The 25,818-nt window shown below is 39.7% G+C and overlaps 1 protein-coding gene across 3 annotated transcripts in view; it reads left to right on the top strand.

The window, feature by feature from the left end:
- The window catches only part of TMEM254 (transmembrane protein 254), a 97,969-nt gene that overhangs the window by 59,840 nt on the left and 12,311 nt on the right, over positions 1-25,818 (top strand). For 2 of the 3 annotated variants that reach the window (XM_064269801.1, XM_064269802.1), the window contains 4 exons: positions 8,099-8,176; positions 9,571-9,725; positions 22,257-22,365; positions 22,775-22,929. In XM_064269801.1, the coding sequence (XP_064125871.1) occupies positions 8,099-8,176; positions 9,571-9,725; positions 22,257-22,365; positions 22,775-22,929 (497 nt within the window). Of the gene's footprint in view, positions 1-8,098; positions 8,177-9,570; positions 9,726-21,335; positions 21,668-22,256; positions 22,366-22,774; positions 22,930-25,818 lie in introns of those variants that run through there. The other variant, XR_010318146.1, reaches the window with a different exon arrangement.

The raw sequence follows: 25,818 nt of genomic DNA, 5'->3' as shown, positions 1-25,818 counted from the left end.
CTTGACAGCAGTGGGTTTGGTTTTTGGTTTTTTGGTGGCTACATGAATCAGGAGAAGCTTTCAGCCTGACCCATGGACTTGGGATATTCCAGCTTTTACAACCACGTGAGCCATTTCCTTGATTTTAATATCTTTATTAGTTTTGCTTCCCTAGAGAACCCAGCCTAAGACACCCTGATAATAGCATGCAAGAGCAGGTGAGTCATGAGAGTGATGTTCTGTTTTTCTTACTTCAGGGCACAAGAGGCTTTGCCTCGTTTTATTTCCTCTAGGCTTTTACAGCCGACACAGGTTTATCAAAAAATTTGTATTGGCATAATATGGGTTGCCATTTTACAGATTCAATAATTTTTTGCCTCACCCACGGCCTGTCTGAAAGAAACCCACAAATGTAATTTTTCCTCTATGTCATCATCTCAAAATAAACAATTTGATGATTGCACTCATCAGGGTTTAACTAGAGAAACTGCGCTGGTATAAAGTGATTTATTGCAGAAAATTGTATTCTTTGATTGTGGAAGATGGCTGCGTGAGTCCAAAATCCATATGGCAGGCTGGAAGTCTTGGGGACAAGCTGAAGCTGTTGTCTACATACACAATTTCTTTTTCATTAGAGAAGACTCAGTATTTTCCGTAAGGATTCCTTTTAACTGTTTGAATCAGGGCCACCTAGATTATCTGGGATAATCTCTCTTAATGTCAACTAATTATGGGCTTTAATCACATCTACAAAATACTTTCACAGCAATACCTAGATTAGTATTTGATTGACTAATTGAGGACTATATCCTAGCCAAATTGACACATCAAACTGACAATCACAGTCTATCCCTTGTCAGCTTAGTACCAATATGCATCTCTTGACTTCATACATCAAATGAAGACAGCAACAAATTCATGCTTCTGCCTGACATGATGCAGCTATCCTGCATACAACCAAAAACATACTAACCTTTTCCCCAGGAGGATGCAAACATCACTATGTTTCTTCATCTTTTTTGATGCTCTTTAAATACTGTGGTATAAAGTTTACTATTATGAATTCATCTTAGATTAAATGGCAATAAGAGAGGTAAGAAAACAAAAATACTTTGTTCGTATACTTAAAACATTCGTAATAAAATTTGCATCACTATTATAGTCTTCATTTCTCCATCTGGTCATGTGGTCGAACCTGGTATTTATAAATCCCTTCTTTCACTATGCATTCCATATTCCCTTTGTTCTCAGCAAGTACCTCATCTGGTTGTGATACTTTCCTAAACCTACCTAAACCTTTATTCCTGAAGGGTCTGGGTCATAGCCTAAATTGAGTGGTTGTAGTTTTCAGTGACTTTAATCACAGGACATGGTAGTACTAAGAGATGCCCTAAGGGGTGTTCTGTATTCCAGACATGCTCTTCCTTACCTTTAGTGTATAGTAGCAACCCAATTTCCCCGTGTTAATCAGAGTCAATCACCCCAATCAGTACAATAACTCTCTGTTGACTTAGAGGCATGAGGAGTGAAAAGGGGCCAAGTGGCAATTTCAATTTCTAGTTCTAAGGAATTTTTGTTGTGTCTCCTGGTAGAAACATCAGACCCCTAGACCATCACAGCCTAAGCTCACAGGGACAGGAAGAAAGATTTTGCTAGTGGACCATCAAGCATAATAGTGAGTGGAGTCACTCCCATTTTCACCCCTTGATTCCTAGATCTGTGAATCCTTGCTATGGGAAAAAAGAGCATCATACATTGAATACTAATTTAGAGGCTATACTGCATCCTGGAGGATATTATCTCAGTTCTGCAAGGCATCACCACCTAGCCAATATTGTAACTGAGTCTTCAAAAGCCATTTCCCAATTCTATCAAGCCAGCTGCTTCAGGATAACGGGAACATGGAAAAACCAGGAGATTACATGAGCATGAGCCTGGAGTCTCACTTTATTTGTTGTGAAACAATTTTCTTGAACAGAAGAAATGTTGTGTGGAATGCTATGATGGTGCATAAGGCATTTTTAAGTCCAAAGATGGGAGTTTAGACAGAAGCGTTACAAAAAAAAAAACAAAACACAAACAAACCCAGTGCCGTTGAGTCGATTCTGACTCACAGCGACCCTACAGGACAGAGTAGAACCACCCCATAGAGTTTCCAAGGAGCGCCTGGCAGATTTGAACTGCTGACCCTTTGGTTCATAGCCGTAGCCTTAATCACTACACCACCAGGGTTTCCAGAAGTGTTACATGCAGGGAAAACAAATTTGTGTCTAGCCTAAGTGCCTATTCCATTACGGAAGTGTTCCAATGTAATCAACCTTCCACCAGGTGGCCGGATTATCATACTGTACAGTGGTGCCATATCCAGAACTTTTAGAACTTTCAGTGTTGGACTCTGCATTCTATAGGCATTTAATTGCTTTTGTTGATGTTAGGTGCCGTGAAGTTGCTTCCAATTCATAGTGACCCTAAGTACAACACAGCGAAACGCTGTCTGGTCCTAAACCATCCTCACAATCATTGCTATGTTTGAAGCCACTGTGTCAATCCATCTTGTTAATTAGGAGTACCCAATGGTGATATTTTCCCACATCATGTCATGGATTACCAATGCCTTCTTTATTACTGGAACCAGAGCCATTAGTACCTTTGTATCTAATTGGATTAGAGAACCAACTTCAGAAACCCAGAACCATTTTAGAAAACCCATCTGTAAGTGTCATGGATTGAATTGTGTCCCCCCAATATTTGTGTCAACTTGACTGGGCCATGGTTCCCAGTATTGTGTGACTGTCCACCATTTTGTCATCTGATGTGATTTTCCTATGTGTTGTAAATCCTAGCTCTGTGATGTTAATGAGATGGGGTTAGTGACAGTTAGGTTAATGAGTCAGGACTCAATTTACAAGATTAGGTTGTGTCTTAAATCAATCTCTTTTGACATGTAAAAGACAGAAACGTGCAAAGAGACAGGGGGACCTCATACCACCAAGAAGGTAGCACTGGGAGCAGAGCATGTCCTTCGGATCCAGGGTCCCTGCACTGAGAAGCTCCCAGACCAGGGCAAGATTAATGACAAGGACCTTCTCCAGAGCCGACAGTCAGGGAAAGCCCTCCCCTGGAGCTGGCACCCTGAATTTGGACTTCTAGCCTCCTAGACTGTGAGAGAATAAATTTCTCTTTGTTGAAGCCATCCACTTGTGGTATTTCTATATTTTTTTTAGGAAACTAAGACAATACGATTCTGTTATTATATATCCACTGAAGTCATCTTTAAACCAAACAATAAAAAAAAAAAACAATAGTTACTCTTAATTAGTAAAGAATGCCTGCCTTGGGCATTGTGCTTGTCTTAATTAGCTAGTGCTGCTATAATGAAAATACCACAAGTCGGGGGCTTTAAGAGAAATTTATTTTCTCACAGTTTAGGAGGCTAGAAGGCTGAATTCAGGGCACTGGCTCTAGGTGAAGGCCTAATCTCTGAGTCAACTCTGGGGGAAGGTCCTTGTCTCTTTTTTGTCTTCCATGCGTTGGTTCCTTGGTGATCTGCATGTGACATGGCATCTGTCCTCCCCCATCTCTGCTTTCTTGACCTGCTCTTTTTACATTTCAAAAGAGGTTGCCGTAAAACACACCCTACACTAATTCTGCCTCATTAACATAACAAAGAAAACCCATTTCCAAATGGGATTACAACCACAGGTCTATGGGTTAGGATTTACAACACATATTTTTTGGGGGAGACATTTCAATCTATAATGGTACTTTTTAAAAGATTTATCTATGTGTGATCAAATTGACCACAGCAACTCAAAAGCTTACACGAAAAGGTTAGGGGAGAGTGAGTTTATGTTAATGATGATGGAATCACTTGGAAAACAATAGTGAGAATGGTTGCGAAACTTGAAGAATGTGATCAATGTCACGTCACTGAATTTTACATGTAGAAATTGAATTGGTGTTTATTTTGCTATTTAAGGGTGATTCATAAAAAAAAAATGATTGGAAGTCATGAATTTGTTTATGTGTATATTTTTGTCACATGATAAATTCCTGACAGAATAATTGCTGAGTCAGAGACAGTATCCTGGTTCCTTGGCCTCTTGGCCCCTCGAGCTTCGCCATCCAGGGTCTGCCCTGCTGGGGTGAGTGTTCCAAAGCTCTTTATCTCTCCACAGATAAGTGCCTGGAGGCACCCTACTCTGTCAAGAACCTCCTGCACAAAGGCACCCAACTCTCTTGCTCTGTGGGTTGGTTCCAGCGCTATCTCCAGTGTAACAGCTCTCCTCATTTCCTTCTGAGTCCTCACCAGCATTGTCTTTGATGTCCATAATTCCACCAACAGTCTTTTCAAGGCAATCTAGCCTTTTACTAATGGACACTTTAAAACTCTTCCAGCCTCTATCTATTCAATTTCAAAACATCTACATTTTAGGTATCTGTCAGAGCAGCACCCCAGTCTCTTGGTACCAAGTGACTTAGTCTGGGTTTTCTAGAGAAGCAAAAGCAGTTGTCGTTAGCTGCCGTCGAGTTGGTTCTGATTCATAGCGACCTATGTACAACAGAATGAAACACCGCCTGGTCCTGTGCCATCTTCACAATCATTGTTGTGCTCAAGCCCATTTTTTAGCCACTGTGTCAACCCATGGAAACCCTGGTGGCGTAGTGGTTAAGCACTACGGCTGCTAACCAACGGTCGGCAGTTCAAATCTGCCAGGTGCTCCTTGGAAACTCTATGGGGCAGTTCTACTCTGTCCTATAGGGTTGCTATGAGTCAGAAGCAACTCAATGGCACTGGGTTTGGCTTGTTTGGTTTGTGTCAAGCCATCTCATTGAGGGTCTTCCTCTTTTTGGCTGACCCCCTACTTTAGTAAGCATGATGTCTTTCTCCAGGGACTGATCCCTCCTGATACCATGTCCAAAGTATGTGAGACATAGTCTCACCATCCTTGCTTCTAAGGAGCATTCTGGCTGTACTTTGTTCATTCTTTCGGCAGTTCATGGTATAGTCAATATTCTTCGCCAACACCATAGTTCAAAGGGGTCATTTCTTCTTCAGTCTTCCTTATTCACTGTTCAGCTTTTGTATGCATATGAGGAGATTCAAAACACCATATGGCTTGGGTCAGGCGTACCTTAGTCTTCAAGGTTGCTTTTCAACACTTTAAAGAGGTCTTTTGCAGCAGATTTGCCCAATGCAATGCATTGTCTGTTTTCTTGACTGCTGCTTCCATGGGTGTTGATTGTGTATCTAAGTAAAATGAAATCCTTGACAACTTCAATCTTTTCTCAGTTTATCATGATGTTCCTTATTGGTCCAGTTCTGAGGATTTTTTGTTTTCTTTATGCCGAGGTGTAACCCATACTGAAGGGTGCGGTCTATGATCTTCATCAGTAAGTGCTTCAAGTCCTCTTCACTTTCAGCAAGCACAGTTGTGTCATCTCTGTCTAGTGTAGATTGTTAATGAACCTTCCTCCAGTCCTGATGCCATGTTCTTCTTCATATAGTCCAGCTTCTCGGATTATTTTCTCAGCATAGAGACTGAACAAGTATAGTGAAAAGATACAACCCTGATGCACGCCTTTCCTGGCTTTAAACCATGCAATAACTCCTTGTTCTGTTTGTACGACTGCCTCTTGATCTATGTACGGTTTCCTCATGAGCATAATTACGTGTTCTGGATATCCCAGCCTTTGCAATGTTATCCATAATTTGTTATGATCCACACAGTCAAATGTGTTTGCATAGTCAATAAAATACAGGTAAGCATCTTTCTGATATTCTCTGCATTCAGCCAGGATCCATCTGACATGAGTAATGAGATCCCTAGTTCCACGTCCTCTTCTGAATCTGGCTTGAATTTCTAGCAGTTTCCTGTTGATGTATTGCTGTAGCTGCTTTTGAATGATTTTCATCAAAATTTTACTTGAGTGTGATATAAATGATGTTTGATCATTTCTGATTCTGTTGGATCATCTTTCTTTGCAATAGGCATAAATACGGGTTTCCTTCAGTTGGTTGGCCAGATATATACATATATATGTAAATATAAATATATATAGAGAGATTTATGTCAAGGAAATAATTCACGCAGAGGCCGGAAAGTCCCAAGTCCATGCCTCAGTATAGAGGCTTCTCCTGGTTCACGTAGCCACAGGGCTGGTGAATTTAAGGTTGGCAGGTCAGAGAGCAGGGCTCTTCCTCACAGGCTGGGAAGATCGATGAATACCAGTATGGGCAGGCAAGCCTGTAGGTAAGCTGCTAGCTCAAGTCCCAAGAACAGGAGCCAGCTGCAAGACCCATAGCAAGCTTAGGCTCTGATGGTCTAGGGGTCTGACGTTTCTACCAGGAGGCACAATAAGGATTCCTTGGAACTAGAAATTGAGATTTCCAGTTGGCCACTTTTCACCTTGCCAGAATGTCTGCTTATATTTGATGCAGGGCACAAGCCCAGGGAAATTCCCTTTCAACTGATTGGCTACTCAGAGCAGATCCCATTATGGGGGTGATCACATTATATCAAATCTCACCAGGGAAGTGATCACAACATCATATGACTGCCAAACTACATCATAACTGCTAAACCACTGAGAATCATGGCTCAGTCAAGTTGACACACAGCTGTAAACTTCACACCCTCCCTAGCACTGAGAGTTAATTATATTAACCAATTTTTCATTAATAAAGTATATTTTTCTCTCTTAGAAAAAAGATTCTGTTGTTATAGATTCACTCATAGTACCACAGACCCTGGTGGCACAGTGGTTAAGGGTTCGGTTGCTAACTAAAAGGTTGGCAGCTCAAATCCACCAGCTACTTCTTGGAAGTACCATGGGGCAATTGTTCTCTGTCCTATAGTGTGGCTATGAGTCAGAATTGACTGGAAGGCAATGAGTTTGTTTTTCTGGTTTTATATATATATCAAGAAATTGGGTTATATGATTGTAGGGGTTGGCTAGGCAAGAACTAAATCTGTAGGTAAGGCTGTCTGCAAAGTTAGGCTGATACACTCAGGCATGAGTTAAAGTCATTGTCCCCAGACAGTATTTCTTAGTCAGGGAAGTCTTGGCTTTAGTCTTAAAGTCTTTCACTGATTGAATCAGGCCCACCCATATAATCTGCTTTTCAGATTATCTAGGATAATTGGTTTTACAGTCAACTGATTTATACTGTAATCACCTGTACAAAACAACTTTGTAGTAATGCTACCTTGGTGTTTGACTGAATAACTGGGAAGCTGAACCTAGTCAAACTGACACATAAACCAGCCCATCACAGTTATGGTGTTACCGAACCCTAGAAGGTGAGTTCTGTCCTGCACCTACCTTCAGACTTGACAATAATCTGGACACTGGTCTTTGAGAAAGTGAAAGTAACTTTACTACAACGTGTAGAGCAAGGAGCCAGGAAGACGTTCCTCTGATCCGACTCCCCAGTCTCTGGGAAAGCAGGGCTTATATGTGATTTGGGCAGCAAGATGGCTGCTGCACAGGCATACCTGGGAGGGAAAAACTCCAGAAGGCAGTCAGGAAACAGGAGGTAACATGGTTCTTGTTGGACCTCTCGCTTCAGAATAGGGTCCAGGTGATGATTTTCCTTCTGATTCATTCCACCTGTCCCTGCATCGGCTGTTGAGGTCCATTAGTTACAGCTGGCCATTTTGTGCATGTGGAGTGGGGCAAATCTGGCTTGGGCTAGTTTAAGGACTGAGGAAAGTTTACTGGCATTTCTAGCGTCAGGTTACCACAGGATGAATTATATTTCAGGAAAAACTGAAGGAAATGTGAAAAGTACAAAGTGAGGTGGTGCTTTCCATATATTAAAGAGTACGGCCAACTCAAAATAATTAAACAAGGGGCCTTGTGTATAAGAGAAAAAATGTTTACATATTTATAAACTAGAGAGCACAGAACTAAAGTCATACTTGGAAAGGTATTATGATAGAGGCAAAGCTGCCTAGTAGAATCTGTACTTCCACTTCAAATTAAATTTCCCCTTAATATGATTGCTTCAAGATTCTTTCTGAAGGTGTTAACTATTTAATGAAGAGATTAAATGGAGAGGTATTTAAGGAATGGGTGGGTCACCCTTTGTTTTGATAAAGTCCTGTGTCTCTAGGAGCTGCTAAGTTGGCTGCTAGCCTCTGTGGAATCCAGATGACTCTTCCCAGGATGGATTTGACCAGCCCACCATGTGGTAAGTCCCAATCACTATCTTTGCTCTGTGTGTTACAATGCCAAATGCCTTAGTCATTTTCCAGAGTTTATGAAATTTTAACTCACTTCCCTGATTTTGTGGTGGAGCTGTTTTTCAGTGATAAATTGAGTCATGGGTTTAATGGGTGCTTTGCATTTTTTTTTTTTTTTTGCATTAAAAAAAATTTTTTTTATTGTGCTTTAGGTGAAAGTTTATAGCTCAAGTTAATTTCTCATTCAAAAATTTATACTTTTTTTTTGTGATATTACTTGCAATCCTTACCATGTGACAGTACAACCCCTTTCCACCCCAAGTTCCCTGTGTCCATTTGACCAGTTCCTATCCCTTCCTGCCTTCTCATCCTGCTTTTGGACAGGAGCCACCCATTTGGTCTCCTGTATATGATTGAACTAAAAGCGCACTCCTTGCACGTATTGTTTTTGTTTTCTAGTCCTGTCTAATCTTTGCCTGAAGAGTGGGCTTCGGGAATGGTTTCAGTTCTGGGTTAACAGAGCGTCCAGGGGCCATAGTTTTGGGAGTTTCTCCAGGGATGCTTTGAAATTTAATAGATGAATTTTAAATTTAAGATGACAGTCAAGGGTCTCCTACATGTGTTGTCTACCTAAAGTGTTTAAGTTCACAATTTAGATGGAGAAAAACAAACATGAAATAGCTAATGTTTTGTATTCAACTGTATTACAATATATCATTATTTATTACAAAATCAAAAAACCAAAACCCACTGCCATCGAGTCGATTCTGACTCATAGCGACCTTATAGGACAGAGTAGAGCTGCCCCACAGAGTTTTTAAGGAGCACCTGGCGGATTCGAACTGCCGGCCTCTTGGTTAGCAGTCGTAGCACTTAACCACCACGCCACCAGGGTTTATTATTTTATTTAACCTGTTTAATTTTTTTTCATGATATCTAGGGGCTTCATGTATCTTCATTATTTCTATTTCTATGCGTGTAATTTTACAGATTTTCTGTAAGTTTTTGCTTTAGTTTCTTAGTTCAGTGATTGTCATTCTTACTAATATGTGTATTTACATATATTTGTGTCCAGTTTGGAGCCCTGGTGGTTCGGTGGTTAAGAGTTTGGCTGCTAACCAAAAAGTTGGCAGTTTGAATCCACCAGGTGCTCCTTGGAAACCCTGTGGGGCAGTTCTGCTCTGTCCTGTAGGGTTGCTATGAGTCTCACTCCACTTGACCACAACGTTTTTTGGTGCCTAATTTAGCATGGCATTACCTGAATGCCTAAAGTAAAAATTTATAGTAATTTTTGGACTTAGCACATGCCTTGTGTTTATAACAGAACAAAAACCTCTAACATCACAGTTTTCAATCCACAAACGTATTCTTTATACTCCTTTCCCCTTTTTCTCTTTGTCAGGCACACTACAAAGGCAAGCACGGAGTAAGCGGATTATTTTTAACCAGAGTCAAAAGGATACCCTCCAAGCATCATTTGAACAGAATCCTTACCCTGGTATAGCTTCCAGAGAACAACTGGCCAAAGAAACAGGCATTCCGGAGTATAAAATTCAGGTTGGAATTAGGTCCTTAGAGAAAACCTTCGTAGAGGGAAAAGGAGGGCTAAGCACTTTCTAGCAGTTCTCTTAGATGAAGTATTTTGCTGAGAAGGTTTTTCCTATTAGAGAATGTTAAAAATATAATAAAAACTAGAACAGTGGTTATACATTTTAGAAATGCTCAAAATACTGAAAGAGGATGTATTCACTGATGGTGGTAGGACAAGGTATTTGTTCAGTATTTCCAGATAAGTGATAATTAGACTGTGTTTGAGATTTTACAGACTTTAGGGAACGGGATTACTAATGGTAAGTTATGGTGTCGTTAATTGTTGGGATACATACAACGGAATAATGATTAATATATAATTATGTGGAAACTGGGGGGTAAGAATTCACATAATTTCTTAGTTCTCAGGCTAGTTTTTCTTTTTAGTTAAATGTTTCAAATCTGACCCATACGCAAGAGTGTTTGGAGCCTAATTCCCTATTCAAATACTTTAATAGTATTATTTAATAGTATTATTGATGTAAAAATAAAACCAGTCTGAGTTTTTCCAGTTATCAAAGAGATAGTTTTACCAGAAGAAGAAGCAGTGTTTGGATTTCCAAAGAATAGTAAAAATTACTTTTTCTGAGGAAGATACTGAATTTGGGGTTTTGCATCAAATATGATCTTCAATAAGCCATTGGGTGTAAGGGTTTCAGTCTAAACCCGGACAGTCTGATGGGATGTTGGAGGAAAGAAACTTCTGTCATGTCTTCAGGTACCAGTTCTGGCTGGGGGAGATGGGATTTAGACAAATTCCGCTATTGAAAATGCACCCTATGGGAATACTGGGTGAAGGGCTCACTTAGAGGCACTGGGTCCATTTGAATTGATGGTGAGGAAGGACAGTCCAGGAATCTACGTAGGATGAGAGTGGCTCTCCTATGGTGTTCAGTAATTTATACAGTAGTTCGAATTCTGCCTGTTTTTAAGCCTTATTATCTGAAAGTATTTTGATTGATTGATACAGTGAAGAGCTAGAAACGTTTAGCCAAGTATTTGGGATATAAGAGTGGTTTAACCAACGTTGTTTGTCTTTTAGGTTATAGTCTTACCGTGAATTATGAAATTATAAAAAAAAAAAACCCAAAACACTAGGAAATGATTAGAAGGTATGATGGTAGTATGACTCCATTAATGATAAACCAAATGCAGAGTTCATTTGTTTTCTTAGTGACAATAGTTTGAATGCTAGATATTTGGGTTCCTTGGAGTCTCCTTTTTTTTCCTGAACATTTTGTTGTGCTTTTGGTAAAAGTTTACACAGCCAATTAGCTTCCCATTCAATAATTCGTACACAAATTGTTTCATGACATTGATTGTAATCCCTGCAATGTGTCAGCATTCTCCCCATTTCCACTCTGGGTTCCTCATTTCCACTAGTCCAGTTCTTCTGTCCCTTCCTGACTTCTCACCTTTGCTTTTCTGCATATGTCACCCTTTCGATCTTGTATAGTTGATTGTTTTAAGGAGCACATTCCTCACGGGTGTTACTGTTTACTTGATAGGCTTGTCTATTGTCTGGCTGAAAGGTGACCTCTTGGAGTGGCTTCAGTTCCAAGCTAGAAGGGGGTCTTAGGGCCATAGTCTCAGGGGTTCCTCTAGTCTCTATCAGGACAGTAAGTCTGGTCTTTTTTATGAATTTGAATTTTGTTCTACATTTTTATCCAACTCTAACCAGCACCTACTATGGTAGCGGTGGTAGCAGGGAGCCATCTAGTTCTTCTGGTCTCAGGCTGAAGGAAGCTGTGGTTCCTGTGGGCCATCAGTCTTTGTTTTTTTTCACTCTCCTTTGCTCCAGAAGGGAGGACACCAATAGTTATATCTTAGATGGCCAGTCTCAGCTTTTAAGATTCCAGATGCTACTTATCAAAGTAGGTTGTATGCCAATTGACCTAGATGTCCCCCGAGTCTATGGTCCTCAGGCTTCAAGCCTAGTAACTAATTCCCCTGAGGTATTCAGTTACGTCTAAGAAGCTTCCATAACTGTGCCTTCTATTAGATATATGAATATACGTGCAGCACACACAAACATGCACAGGGATGGTCTCCTGTATGACCATGACACCTATTTAGCATACATATCTACCTATATATCTGCTTGTAAATTATTGTTTGTTATTACTTTTGTTGTAGGACTGTGTACGTTATAGTATTTGCCTAGTTGCCCTTTATTCTTGCTCACCTCTCAGTGTCTTCCTTTGGCTTGGTCAGGTTGTGATGACTTCCCCCATATTGTGTATTGTCTTTCCCTTGGCGAGGATTAACACATTGCTACTATCTAGTTAGTGTTTCTCGCTCCCCATCCCATCCCCAGTAACCATCAAAGATATTTCTTTCTGTGTGTAAACTTTTTCTTGACTTTTTATAATAGTGGTCTCATACAATATTTATCCTTTTGTGATTACCTTATTTCACTCAGCATAATGTTCTCCAGATTCATTCATGTTGTGAGATGTTTCATGGTTTCCTCATTATTCTTATGGTTGCATAGTATTCCATTGCGTGTATGTACCACAATTTGTTTACCCATTCATCCATTGGGTAAACAAATTGGATTGCTGGATCATATGGTATTTCAATTTTAGCTTTCAAAGGAAGCACCATACCATTTTCCATAGTGGTTGTACCATTTTACATTCTCACCAGCAGTATGTAAGAGCTCTAATCTCCACACAGCTTTGCCATCATTTGTCGTTTTCTGTTTTTTTTTGTTGTTGTTGTTGGTGCCATTATTGTCTGGGTGAGTTAGCATCTCATTATAGTTTAGATTTGCATCTCTCTAATGGCTAATGATAGCAAAACATTCATTTGTTTGTTAGCCACCTGAATGTTATCTTTGGTTGAAGTATCTGTTCATGTCCATTGTCCATTTTTTAATTGGATTGTCTTTTTGTTGTTGAGGTGCTGAAGCTATCTATAAATTTTAGAGATTAGACCCTTGTCAGATATGTCGTTGTCCAAAAAATTTTCCCAGTGTGTATATTCTCTTTTTACTCTTTCGATGAGCATAAGTATTTGATTTTTAGGAGGTCCCAGTTATGTAGTTTATCTGCTGCCTTTTGTGTATTTTTAGTTGTTTGATAGTCTACATGTGCCATAAATTTGGGTCCCTATGTTTTCTTCCATGAACTTTATAGTTTTAGGTTTTATTTTTAGTTCTTTAATTCATTTTGAATTAGTTTTTGTGTATGCTGTGAGGTATGGATCCTATTTCATTTTTGTGTGGATGGATATCCAGTTTTGCCAGCACTATTTGTTAAAGAGAACAATTCTCCATTTAATGGACTTTGACACTTTGTGAAACATCAGGTGTCCGTAGGTAGATGGATTAACTTCAGGGTTCTCAACTCTGTTCCACTGGTCTATGTATCGGTCATTGTACCAGTACCCGGCTGTTTTGACTACTGTGACTGTACAGTATGTTCTAAGATCAGGGAGTGTGAGGCCTACTTTGTTCTTCTTCAATACTGCTTTATTTATCCAGGGGCTCCTTCCTTTCCATATAAAGTTAGTGATTAGTTTTTCCATCTGGGTGAAAAGTGCTGTTGGGATTTGTATCAGGGCTGCATTACATCATGGATTAAATTGCATCCCCCCAAAATATCTGTCAACTTGATTAGGCCATGATTCCCAGTATTGTGTGGTTGTCCTCCATTTTGTGATTTTCCTTTCAGTTATAAATCATAATCTCTGCCTGTAGTTAAAGAGGATTAGGGTGGGATGTAACACCCTTGCTCAGGTCACATCCCTGATCCAATGTAAAGGGAGTTTCCCTGGGGTGTGGCCTGTACCATCTTTTATCTTACAAGTGATAAAGAGAAAAGGAAGCAAGCAGAAAGCTGGGGACTTCACACCACCAAGAAAGCAGTGATGGGAGCAGAGCAAGATCTTTGGACATGGGGATTCTGGATGGAGAAGCTGTTAGTCCAGGGGAACATGGGTGACAAAGATCTTCTTCCAAAGCCAACAGTGAAAGCCTTCCCCTGGAGCTGATGCCCTGAATTTGAACTTCTAGCCTACTAGACTATGAGAGAATAAATCTCTCTTTGTTAATGCTTTCCATTATAGTAGTACTAGATGTCTAAGACACATTATATCTAAATATCACTTTGAGTAGTATTGAAATTTTCACAATGTTAAGTATTCCTATCCAAGGGTATGGTGTGTTTTTCCATTTATGTAGGTCTCTTGGTTTCTCGCAGCAGTGTTTTATAGTTTTCTTTGTATAAGTCTTTCACATCCTTGGTTAGATTTATTCCAAAGTATTTTATCTTTTTGGGGTATCATTTTCATGATTTCCTTTTTAAAGTTCTCTTTGTTAGTGTAGAGGAATCCATGTTGATCATGTACCCTATCACTTTGCTGAATCTTTGTATTGGTTCCAGTAACTTTCTTGTGGAATCTCTGGGATTTTCTTTGTGTGGGATAATGTCTTCTGTGAATAGGGATACTTTTACTTCTTCCTTACCAATTTAGGTACGCTTTATTTCCCTTTCTTGCCTTATTGCTCTAGCTAGGGCTTCCAACACAACATTGAATAAGAGTGATGATAAAGGGCATCCTTGTCTGGCTCTTGTTCTTAAGGGGAATGCTTTTAGCCTCTCTCTGCTGAGAATGTTGGCTGTTGGTTTTATATGTATGCCCTCAATTATGTTTAAGAATTTCCCTTCCATTTCTATTTTGTTGAGAATTTTTATCAGGACAGGGTGTTGCATTTTATCAAATGCCTTTTCTGCATTGATTGAGGTAGTTATATGATCCTTTTCCTATATTTATGTGGTGAATCACATTTTTGATTGTCTAATGTTGAACTATGCTTGCATACCTGGTATGAATCCCACTTGGTCATAATATTTTTTTGATATGTTGTTGAATTTTTTTTTTTTAAAGGAAAAAGAAAGGTTTTATTTGGCATATTTTCAAAGTGGCAAAAATGGGAAACAGACAAGCATGCGGCCAAAGCTATGTCTGTCTGGACTCCAAGAAATATTACAGAATAAGCAAAAGTGGGAAATTCGGCAAGTATGCTGCCAGAGCCATGTCCTTCTGAGTCTGAGGAATGTTACAGCATCATCAGTATATGTGTATGTTAACATTACAAATGGGTGAAATTATTGAAAGATCCACCTTTTCACATATTGCCTTAAAACTGCCAAATCACTGTGATTCTACATTTTGAATTGTCTTTCTTAATAATCATTGGTACAGGTTTCTGTAATGACAGTCAGGAGGGTCTTCATTGGCCCAACAAATCTTACTATTCACTAAAAACTAACAGAAAAAGAGAAGAGTGGAAAAAATGTGGGTCTTTTTTGCTGTTTATGATTTGTTTATGTGAAAGTTTCCCTAAGAGATGTTTTCCAAGATTGTCCTAGCTATTGTCTCTATACCTCAGGGCCCAGATGTGTCCTTGTGAGTCCTTTTGAGTCCAGCTCCAGCTAGGTTACGTTCTTTATACTCAAGGACAGGAATAATGGCTGCAATATTATCTCCTAAATCATTCCCTCCTTTTGATTGGAGATTGGACATAACACATCAATGATCAATATCTGGACTTAATTCGGTTCCTAGATGGTGGCCATAACAGGCTCTTTAAACTCAAGGTGCTGGTTTTCCACCGGATACCATTTGGTTCTTCACTAGGATCTTAAGAGTGACGTTCTCATCAATCACATAGCTGAAATGAGCAGACTCAATGTACATTTTAGCTTGAGGTTTTCTTTTTCTTTTTAAGTGTAAGACAATAGAAGATAAGTTTTACTATGCCCAATACTATCAGGATGCAGATTAAGAATATTACTATTCCTTGCAATAGTGATCTATCCCGTGTACTTATTCCTGATTGTAACCAACCTAATAAATCTGGTGTTTGTGTCTAATTCTATGTGTATCTGGTTCTACTTCTCCTGTGTTATTTATCCAAATGCAACAAGAGGCATTTGCTATAGCACAGACTACCTTCTTGGTTATTAAAAAATCTAAGGCTGTTCTGTTATCTCATGCCATGTTGGCTTAATAAGGCCAGAGATTGCTGTCGCGCTTCCATCCCATCAGCAGCTTTTTCTGCTATTCGTCCCATAGTGATTGATAAATTTCTTAAAGATTTCTCCAATTAAACTATCCCATAAGCAGGAAATAAAGCTCTTAGAAATGACCAACCCCACCCTGAGTGACGTACCAATTGGCTTTCTTCTGAGTATCATTTTACAGTGTGTAACAATCTGGTATTACATTTCCAAATATTTACTAGCATCATTACTGTGAATATCTAAAGATGATCCTAAAGTTCCCAAAGGCCATTTCCCATGCATTCACCAGGAATCTAAATAAGAGTTAGTCCCTGTAAACACACTGTCAGTTGGAAAGGGGTCATCTAAACTAGTATAGTTGGATCTACCACACAAAACATATATTCATAAGGGGCACCCAGATTTTGTCTAGAGAAAACAGAAGGTATAGAAAAATTTACATGTGACAACCAACTTTCCATTTGAGAATTCATGATTAGCAAGGTAATACAGGATGGACCTCTCCTAATGGAGGTCTTACATTAATCTTTTCAAAATATACAAAGTGTCCCGAGGGCAAGCTGCGCCTCCTTGATTTACCTATTGGCAGTCATGAGTCGCTTTCTCAGAAGTGGTAAGTGGAGCCCAAGACAAAATGGAATCTAAGCCATGAGATCAGTCTCCTCTGAGAACTAGGTTTCTGTAAGATACAGGGAGGTGAAAGGTTGATTACAAACATTAGACAGGTATTTCATACAACACTGTCTTGAAGACTAATTAAACGAATCACTGATTTACTTTAAACGTAGTTCTCAGTCTGATCTTCGGTGTCGGTTTACCAAAATAGACTGAAATCTTAAAAAAAAATAAAAAGCACAATGCCCAGAGCAAAATGATCGTACTAGTTTATCTGGACCATTGACTCAAAAGTGGCTTCAGGAACCAGTTTTTTTCAAAGCGCAAGGTCCAAAAGGATATCCAAAGGCAATGACCTGTGTGGGTTACCCCAACCTCCATGAAAGCCAGAAATCTGGATTCCAGAAGAATAACATGATTCCAGGAGAATAGCAAGTCTTTAATTATTTTCTCCTTTATGCTGCTATAAAACTTTGATCAAAAATGTTCAATAAATGGTAGTTGGGCACTATCTGGTTTTTAAGATCTCAGGTACCATAATATGCTGTTGAATTCTATTGGCTAGAATTTTGTTGAGAATTTTTGCAGTTACATTCATGAAGGATATTGGTCAGTAATTTTTTTTTCTTTTTTGATGTTTTTACCTGGCTGAGGGGTCCTGGTGGCACAGTAGTCAAGCATTTGGCTGCTAATCAAAAGTTTAGCATGTCGAATCCACCAGCCGGTCCTTGGAAACCCTATGGGGCAGTTCTACTCCGTCCTTTAGGATTGTTATGAGTCAGAATCAACTCGATGACAATGGGAGTGCCTGGCTCCAGTATCAGGATCATGCTGGCTTCATAGAATGAATTAGGAAGTATTTCTTCATTTTCTATGTTCTGGAATAGTTTGAGGAGAATTGGTGTCAGCTCTTCTCTGAATGCAGTGGGTTTTTGGTTTTTTTCTTCTCTGAATATTTGATACAATTTTCCAGTGAACCCATCTGGGGTGGGGCTTTTTATTTTGTTGGTTTTTTTTTTTTTTTTTTTATGACCTCTTAAATTTCTTTGTTTGTTATGGGTCTGTTCAAATTTTCTACCTCAGTTTGTGTTAATTTAGTTAAGTAGTGTGTTTGTAGAAATTTGTCCATTTCCTTTAGGTTTTCAAATTTTTTGGAGTATAATTTTTTAAAATATTCCTTTATGATCCTTTTTTATCTCAGTTGGTTCTGTTGTAATGTCATCCATCTCACTTCTTATTTAGGTTATTTGCATCTTCTCATTCTTTTCCTTTGTCAGTTTGGCCAGTGATTTGTTGATTTTATTGATCCTTTCAAAGAACCATGTTCTAGTCTTGTTGATTCTATTTTTTTTTTTTTTCTGTTTCATTTTTTTCTGTTCTAATCTTAATCATTTCCCTTCTTCTGATGACTGTGGGCTTTTTTTTTTGCTGCTCTTTTCCTATTTGTTCAAGTTGTAGGGTTAAGCTATTGATTTGGGGTTTTCTACTTTTTTGATGTGTGCATTTATTGCTATAAATTCTCCTCTGAGCACCGCTTTTGCTGTGTCTCAAAGGTTTGATATGTTGTATTTTCATTCTCATTTGATTGTAGGAGTTTTTAAATTTAATTTTTAATTTCTTCTATTACCCAGTGATTTTTAAGCAAGGTGTTATTCAGTTTCTATGTATTTGATTTTTTTCCTTGTTCTTCCTGTTGTAGATTTCTAGTTTTATGATTAGAGATGATGCTTTGTATTATTTCCATGTTTTTAAAAATTTATTGAGGCTTGCTTTTTGGCCTAAAATAAACTATTTTCTGGAGAATGATCCATGTGCATTGGAGAAGTATGTGTACTTTGCTGCTGTTGAGCAGAGTGTCCTGTATATGTCTATGAGGTCAAGTTGGCTGATTGTATGGTTTAGATCTGTATCTTCGTTGAGTCTCTAGTTGTTCTGTCCTGCATTGAAAGTGGTATGTTACAGCCTCCTACTATTATTGTGGAACTGTCTATTTCTCAGGACTGTTGGAGTTGGTTTTAAATATTTTGCAGTTTTTTCAGTGGTTGTTGTAACTATTTATTATGGTTATGTCCTCTTGGTGGATTGACCTTTAATCATTATATAATGTCCTTCCTTGTCTCTTATGGAGTCCTGCTTGCACAGTGGTTAAAGGATCAGCTGCAAATGAAAAGGTTGGCAATTTGAATTCATCAGCTGCTCCTTGAAAACCCTATGGGACACTTCTACTCTGTCCTAGAGGGTTGGTATGAGTCAAAATCAACTCGAAGCAAAGCTTTTTTTTTTTTTTCTCTTTTTGTCTCTCATAATGGATGTTGCCTTAAATTCTATTTTATCAGCGATTAATATTGCCATTCCTGCTCTTTTTTGGTTACTGTTTGCTTGATATATATTTTTTCCATCCTTTGATTTTTAGCCTACTTATGTCTTTGTATCTAGAGTGTATCTCTTGTAGGCAACATAGTGATGGGCCGTCTTTTTTAAATCCACTCTCACTCTCCGTCTCTTGTCTGATGCATTTAAACCATTTATACTCAGTGTGATTATTGATAGGCATGGATTTACTGCTGTCATTTTGCTATGCTTTTTTTTGTGTGTGTGGTGTTAGTTTCTTTGTTCCACTAAATTTTCTGTGCTGTGTTCTTTTTGTTTGTGGATTTTCTTTTCTTCATTGTTGATTTTGTGTTTACTGAGTCTTTATGATTTTCTTCTTTTTTATTTGGGGAGTACGTTTATTAATTTTCTTTGTAGTTACTCTGAAATTTATCTTCCTAAGTTTAAAACAGTCTGTTATCTCTTAACATCACCTTTACTTCTTCTCCATATGGAAGTTCTATAGCTACACTATTTGTTCCCCCTTTTTGTTTTGACATTATCATTGTTTACAAATTGACATGTCTGGTTCCCTGTTTTTGGCGTTGTAGCTTTACCTGGGTTGCTATCTGGATGATGCTGTGATATGTCTCAGTCTCATGTTGTTGTCTGTTGTCATTGGTTCTCTGTCTGAAGGACTCCCTGTAATATTTCTTGTCAGGTTGGTCTGGTTTTTACAAATAAAAACTTTATGTTTATCTGGGAATATGTTAGTTTCACCATCATATTTGAGAAACGATTTGCTGTAGGTATGATTTTTGGTTGACACTTCTTTTGTTTCAGAGTTTTATATATGTCATCCCATTGCCTCCTTGCCTGCATGGTTTCTGCCGAGAAATCAGACCTTAGTCTTGTTGGTTCCCCTTTGTAGGTGGCGTTTTGTTTTTCCCAAGCTCCTCTCAGGATTGTTTCTTTGTTTTTGAAATTGATTGTGATTTGTGTTGGTGGCTTCCTTTTGGGGTCTATCCTGTATTGGGTTCATTGAGGTTTTTGGATGGAAATCTTCTTGTCTTTCATGATATTAGGGATGTTTTCTGCCAGCAAATCTTCAAAAATTCTCCCTGCCCTTTTTTTTTTTTTTTTGTCTTCTCATGCTCTGGAATATCAATCATGTGCAAATTATTCCTCTAGATAGTGTCCCACATAACACTTATGCTTTCTTTATTCTCTTTTTTCCTGATTATTCCTCAAACAAATTAACATCAAGGAATTTGTCCTCTGTTTCACTGATTCTTCCCTCCTTTGATTCAATTCTACTTCTATGCCCTTCCATTGGGTTATCTATTTCTAATATTTTGTTGTTAATCTTTTGGGTTTCTAGTTGTTGTTTTAGTATGGTTTCTAATTGTCTATTTTGTCATTTTATTCTTGTATTGTTTTCCTGAATTATTCTAGAATTTTGTCTGTGTTTTCCCTAATCTTTTTGAGGGAAATATATATATATATATATATATATATAATATATATATATATGTATAATCCTATTTATAAGTCTTTTTAATTCCTTATCAGGTTGTTCCATTACCATTTTTTTCTCAGAAAGGTATTCTGCCCCTTTATTTTGGTCACCTGCTTGAGCCATCTTGTCCTGCTTCTTTATGATTTGATATTGCCTGTTATTACGGTATTAAGGTGTTATTTTATTGATTGTTTTTGTTTGCTTCATCCTGAGTTTTTTGTTTTCTTTTGATATATCTGGGCTGGCAGTGTGGGCGTGCTGTACTGGAGATTAGTCTGGTGGCATGGCAGCACTTACCACCTGTCTCTGGGTGGGTGGGGCTGTGGTTGCCAGTATGAGCGCAGGTCTCAGTTTGCTAGTTGTGCGGGACATCTGAGGAAAGGCCGGGCAGGCGTTGACCACAGCCTATTGTCAGTCCAGCTGCACAGGAGTGGGTGATGGCACTTGCTGAGTAAGTGGGAAAGTGAGTGTGGTGGGTAGAGTGGACAAAAGAGAATGCAGGAGTGCGTTCTCTTCTACTCGTCTTTTCAGCAGGCAGGGGTGAGTGGCAGGCAAACAGACCCATAAGAACACATGCTCTGTCACCCTCTGGGTTGATGGGTGGGGGTGGGTGGCAGCAGCATGGGATGGGGCCCAGTGGGGAGGAAAGTGGGCTTGTATATGGTACCCAAGCAGGTGGGGCAGCTGGGATATAGGGTTTTCTGCTGCTAATGATCAGGAATGGGAGGGGAGGGGAGCATGCTCCTCTGTTCAGCAGGTGTGGGTGACTGGGCACTTGCCACTGGCTGCAGCCAGAAGTCGGGACCTGGCCACAACCAAATGTGAGGAGGGGAGTTGCCTGGAGTCTGGGTGGGTGGGTGACCTCCTGCTGACACTCTATGGATTTATTACTTTGAACGTACCATCCACCCTAATGGTCAGGGAGTGCTGCTGGTGAGTATACCTCTCTCTGGATCCTGGTTCCCTCCTTACTCTGTGGACACCAGGATTCCAGGAGCTCTCACCCTCCTTCCTGTGCTTTCCCTCCTTAGATCTGGATCATGTTCCATTTACTTTGCTTCACTCTGGGTATGTTTACACAGTGTCTCTGTCTCTTATTAGGAATTCCATGATGTTGCCTTCCTGTGTGCTTCACGCGGGGTTGCTACTGGCTTTGTCTCAAGATGGCCACGCTGTACCAGGATGCCTGGCAGGACACCTCCACTCTGTATTGTTCCTCGTTTGCTGCCTTTTCTCAATTTCTTCATCCAATCGGTGTTTGATTCAATTCTTTATCTTTCTTTTTGATGTTCAGGGTTCCAGGATTGTCATCTGCCCCTGTTTCACTTTGTTTCTTGTGTAGAGAGATGGCATGGTGTGTCTCACTAAGCTGCCATCTTGGCTCCTCTCTAGGAGTTTCCTTATTGATAACTGATTCTGGCATGAGATAAGAGGTAAATGAATGAGTGTTAGCTCAGCAGTTTGTGTCAGCCAACTTTGCCTTTCTGTTTAAAGGAATTCTTACCAGATCATTTGCACATATATTGGGTGTTATGAAATGGTGTTGCTTATGAGACGAGAGGGGCCAAGAAAACGCCGTTCCTTTGGAAGACCAAACCCCCTGTCCCCGCTGCCATCGAGTCGAGTCCGACTCATAGCGACCCTATAGAACAGAGTAGAAGTGCCCCATAGAAGTGCCCCAAGGAGCGCCTGGCGGATTTGAATTGCTGACCTCTTGGTTAGCAGCCGTAGCACTTAACCACTACGCCACCAGGGTGTCTCTTAAATCAGAGAAATTTACTTTGGACACCATCAGGATTAAAAAAAAAAAAAATGCTGATTTAAGTTGATTGCAGATTGTGTGCTGTCCTGAATTTTATCCTAAGAAGTTAAGATAATAACATCATTCCTAGCATACTACATTGCCTTTCTCTTATGGGTATTTCCCCAAGGGCCAAATTGGCAGATCCATTTTTTACTGGACCCGATGTTTGCTATGGTGTAGATTGAGTTGTGTGGTTCTCACATCTTTTTTTCATTTAGATTTGGTTTCAAAACCACAGACAGATACATCAAAGACAGAGACGAAAGGGATCTGGATGCTCCTTTGGGGAAGATCAGAGACAGGATGAGCTTCAGTCTATGACTCAAGGTAAGGAGCCACCAGTCTAAATGCAATTCCTCAACGAATCTCATTAACAGTAGAAACAACTCTGTACGTTGTACCCAAGTATTCCACAAGAATACTTAGGATAAGAACAAAATATAGCTAGTTCTAGGCACCCTAATGTCAGAGGCATAAACATTGCCCAAATATTTGACAGTGACAGTCCAGTTCTTAGCAAAGAAGACTTTGGATTTCTGGTCCTGCTGCTGCTAGGAAGCGAAGCCTCTTTTCTCTGTCACTCTGAGATTTTACTGTAAGGGTAGAGCAGATTAATGACCTCTTCAAGGGGGTGTAGGAGTAAAGGTGATTAGAATGGTATTCAAAGAGTTGTGTTTGGTGTTTGAAAGTGAAAACTGGCCTAAAAGCCCTCTTTTGTACCTGCGCCCTCCTTTAGAAAACTTCCCAAAGGAAGCCAGAAGAAGCCGGACATCTATCACAAGATCTCAAACCAGCATCCTAGTTCAAGCCTTTGAGAAGAATCAATACCCGGGTATTGCTATCAGGGAAGAGCTGGCGCAACAAACCGGGATTCCAGAGTCAAGGATTCAAGTAAGTTCTGTGGCTGTGGCACTACATTTGTCCTGCCCGGAAGTGGTAGTACCCCCTGTATGCATGGTGTATTTGGTCTGTTTTGGGTTGTCATAGCAATCTAAGGCAAGGATATGAGGTGGTAAGTGCCTGGCACTGCAAGTTGCAGTCCTGCAAAAGAACACATTTTAAAGCCTACCTACCAGCAGTGCATGCACTTAGAAGCAATAAAGGGAAAAAAGTGGAAAAATGGGAAAGTTAATCTCTATTTTAGAAACACCCCACATGTCATGGTTTCTAAACTTTGGCAGTGTTGTCATTTACAGCTGACTAGTTCTTTGTTTTTAGGGGTCGCTCTGTGCATAATAGAAAGTTCTTCAGCATCACAGATGCCAGTAGAGCCCCTGTCCCTATTATCCCAGTTGTGATAAGTAAAAAAACCTACAGGCATTGCCAAGTGACCTCGGGTTGAGGAATAAAGATTACCCTCATTTAGTACCTCGTCTCCCTTTGTTAACTGTTACTGAATCAGGAAGCACAGTCATGGGATAATTTACACAGAAATTCTCAAACACTATTAATTATGTTGATAAAGCTACGAACATATTTATACACATGTGTTTAAGACTTGTATTGTCTTAAACACATCAGCAAAGAGGAAAAATGTCAACCTTGTCAAGGCAGCTTGTTTACATATCAAGTGTTGAAATTAAAGGGGTTATTTTGGAGACTATACCTTTTCAAACAACCAGAGTTTTCTGTTCATCTATAGTTGATAGCGGGGTGTATCATGAGCACAATTTATCTGTCTGTATTATATAAATGGAAACCCTGGTGGTATAGTGGTTAAGTGCTACAGCTGCTAGGCAAAAGGTCAGCAGTACAAATTCGCCAGGAGCTCCTTGGAAACTCTATGGGGCAGTTCTGCTCTGTCCTATAGGGTCACTGTGAGTCGGAATCAACTCGACGGCAGTGGGTTTGGTTTTGGTTTTTTTATCATATGAATGGAACATATGGACCAAATATATTAATTTCAACTCCAGAACCAGTTAAGTTCATTTGTGACAGAGTGGGTGATTTTCATATGGATCACAGGAATTGCCAAGAGGAGGAAAGGTTTTTTTTTTTTTTTTCTTTTTTAATTTTTATTGTGCTTTAAGTGAAAGTTTACAAATCAAATCAGCCTCTCACACAAAAACTTATATACACACCTTGCTACATACTCCCAATTGCTCTCTCCCTAATGAGACAGCCTGCTCTCTCCCTCCACTCTCTCTTTTCGTGTCCATTGCACCAGCTTCTAACCCCCTCCACCCTCTCATCTCCCCTCCAGGCAGGAGATGCCAACATAGTCTCAAGTGTCCACCTGATCCAAGAAGCTCGCTCCTCACCAGCATCCCCCAGCAACCTATTGTCCAGTCCAATCCCTGTCTGAAGAGTTGGCTTTGGGAATGGTTCCTGTCCTGGGCCAACAGAAGGCCTGGGGGCCGTGACCACCGGGGTCCTTCTAGTCTCAGTTAGACCATTAAGTCTGGTCTTTTTTATGAGAACTTGGGGTCTGCATCCCACTGCTCTCCTGCTTCCTCAGGGGTTCTATGTTGTGTTCCCTGTCAGGGCAGTCAACGGTTGTAGCCGGGTGCCGTCTAGCTCTTCTGGTCTCAGGCTGATGTAGTCTCTGGTTTATGTGGCCCTTTCTGTCTCTTGGGCTTGTAATTACCTTGTGTCCTTGGTGTTCTTCATTCTCCTTTGATCCAGGTGGGTTGAGACCAATTGATGCATCTTAGATGGCCCTTGCTAGCGTTTAAGACCCCAGACGCTGCTCTCCAAAGTGGGATGCAGACTGTTTTCTTAACAGATTTTATTATGCCAATCGACTTATATGTCCCCTATAACCATGGTCCCCAAACCCCTGTCCCTGTTATGCTGGCCTTCAAAGCATTCGGTTTATTCCGGAAACTTCTTTGCTTTTGGTTTAGTCCCATTGTGCTGACCTCCCCTGTATTGTGTGTTGTCTTTCCCTTCACCTAAAGTAGTTCTTATCTACTATCTAATTAGTGAACACCCCCTCCCACCCTCCCTCCTTCCCCCCTCTCATAACTATCAAAGAATATTTTCTTCTGTGTAAACTATTTCTTGAGCTCTTAAAATAGTGGTCTTATACAATATTTGTCCTTTTGCAAGTGACTAATTTCAGTCAGCATAATGCCTTCCAGATTCCTCCATGTTATGAAACGTTTCACAGATTCATCACTGTTCTTTATCGATGTGTGAATATAAAAAAAAAAACATAATTTATTTATCCATTCATCCATTGACGGGCACCTTGGTTGCTCCCATCTTTTTGCTATTGTAAACAGTGCTGCAATGAACATGGGTGTGCATATATCTGTTCGTGTAAAGCCTCTTATTTCTCCAGGATATATTCCAAGTAGGGGGGTTGCTGGATCATATGGTAGTTCTATTTCTAGCTTTTTAAGGAAGCATCACATCAATTTCCAAATTGGTTGTACCATTTTACACTCCCACTAGCAGTGTGTAAGTGTTCCAATCTCTCCACAGCTTCTCCTACATTTATCATTTTGTGTTTTTTGGATTAATGCCAACCTTGTTGGAGTGAGATGAAATCTCATTGTAGTTTTGATTTGCATTTCTCTAATGGCTAATGACCTTGAGCATTTCCTCATGTATCTGTTAGCTACCTGAATGTCTTCTTTAGTGAAATGTATGTTCATTTTTTTGCCCATTTTTTAATTAGGTTATTTGTCTTTTTGCAGCTGAGTTTTTGCAGTATCATGAAGATTTTAGAGATCAGGCACTGATCGCAAATGTCATAGCTAAAAACTTTTCCCAGTCTGTAGGTAGTCTTTTTACTCTTTTGGTGAAGTCTTTGGATGAACATAGGTGTTTGGT

Source organism: Loxodonta africana, chromosome 16 (genome assembly GCF_030014295.1).
Source record: "Loxodonta africana isolate mLoxAfr1 chromosome 16, mLoxAfr1.hap2, whole genome shotgun sequence".
Classification (NCBI taxonomy): Eukaryota; Metazoa; Chordata; class Mammalia; order Proboscidea; family Elephantidae; genus Loxodonta; species Loxodonta africana.
This window is presented reverse-complemented; position numbering and strand designations above follow the sequence as displayed.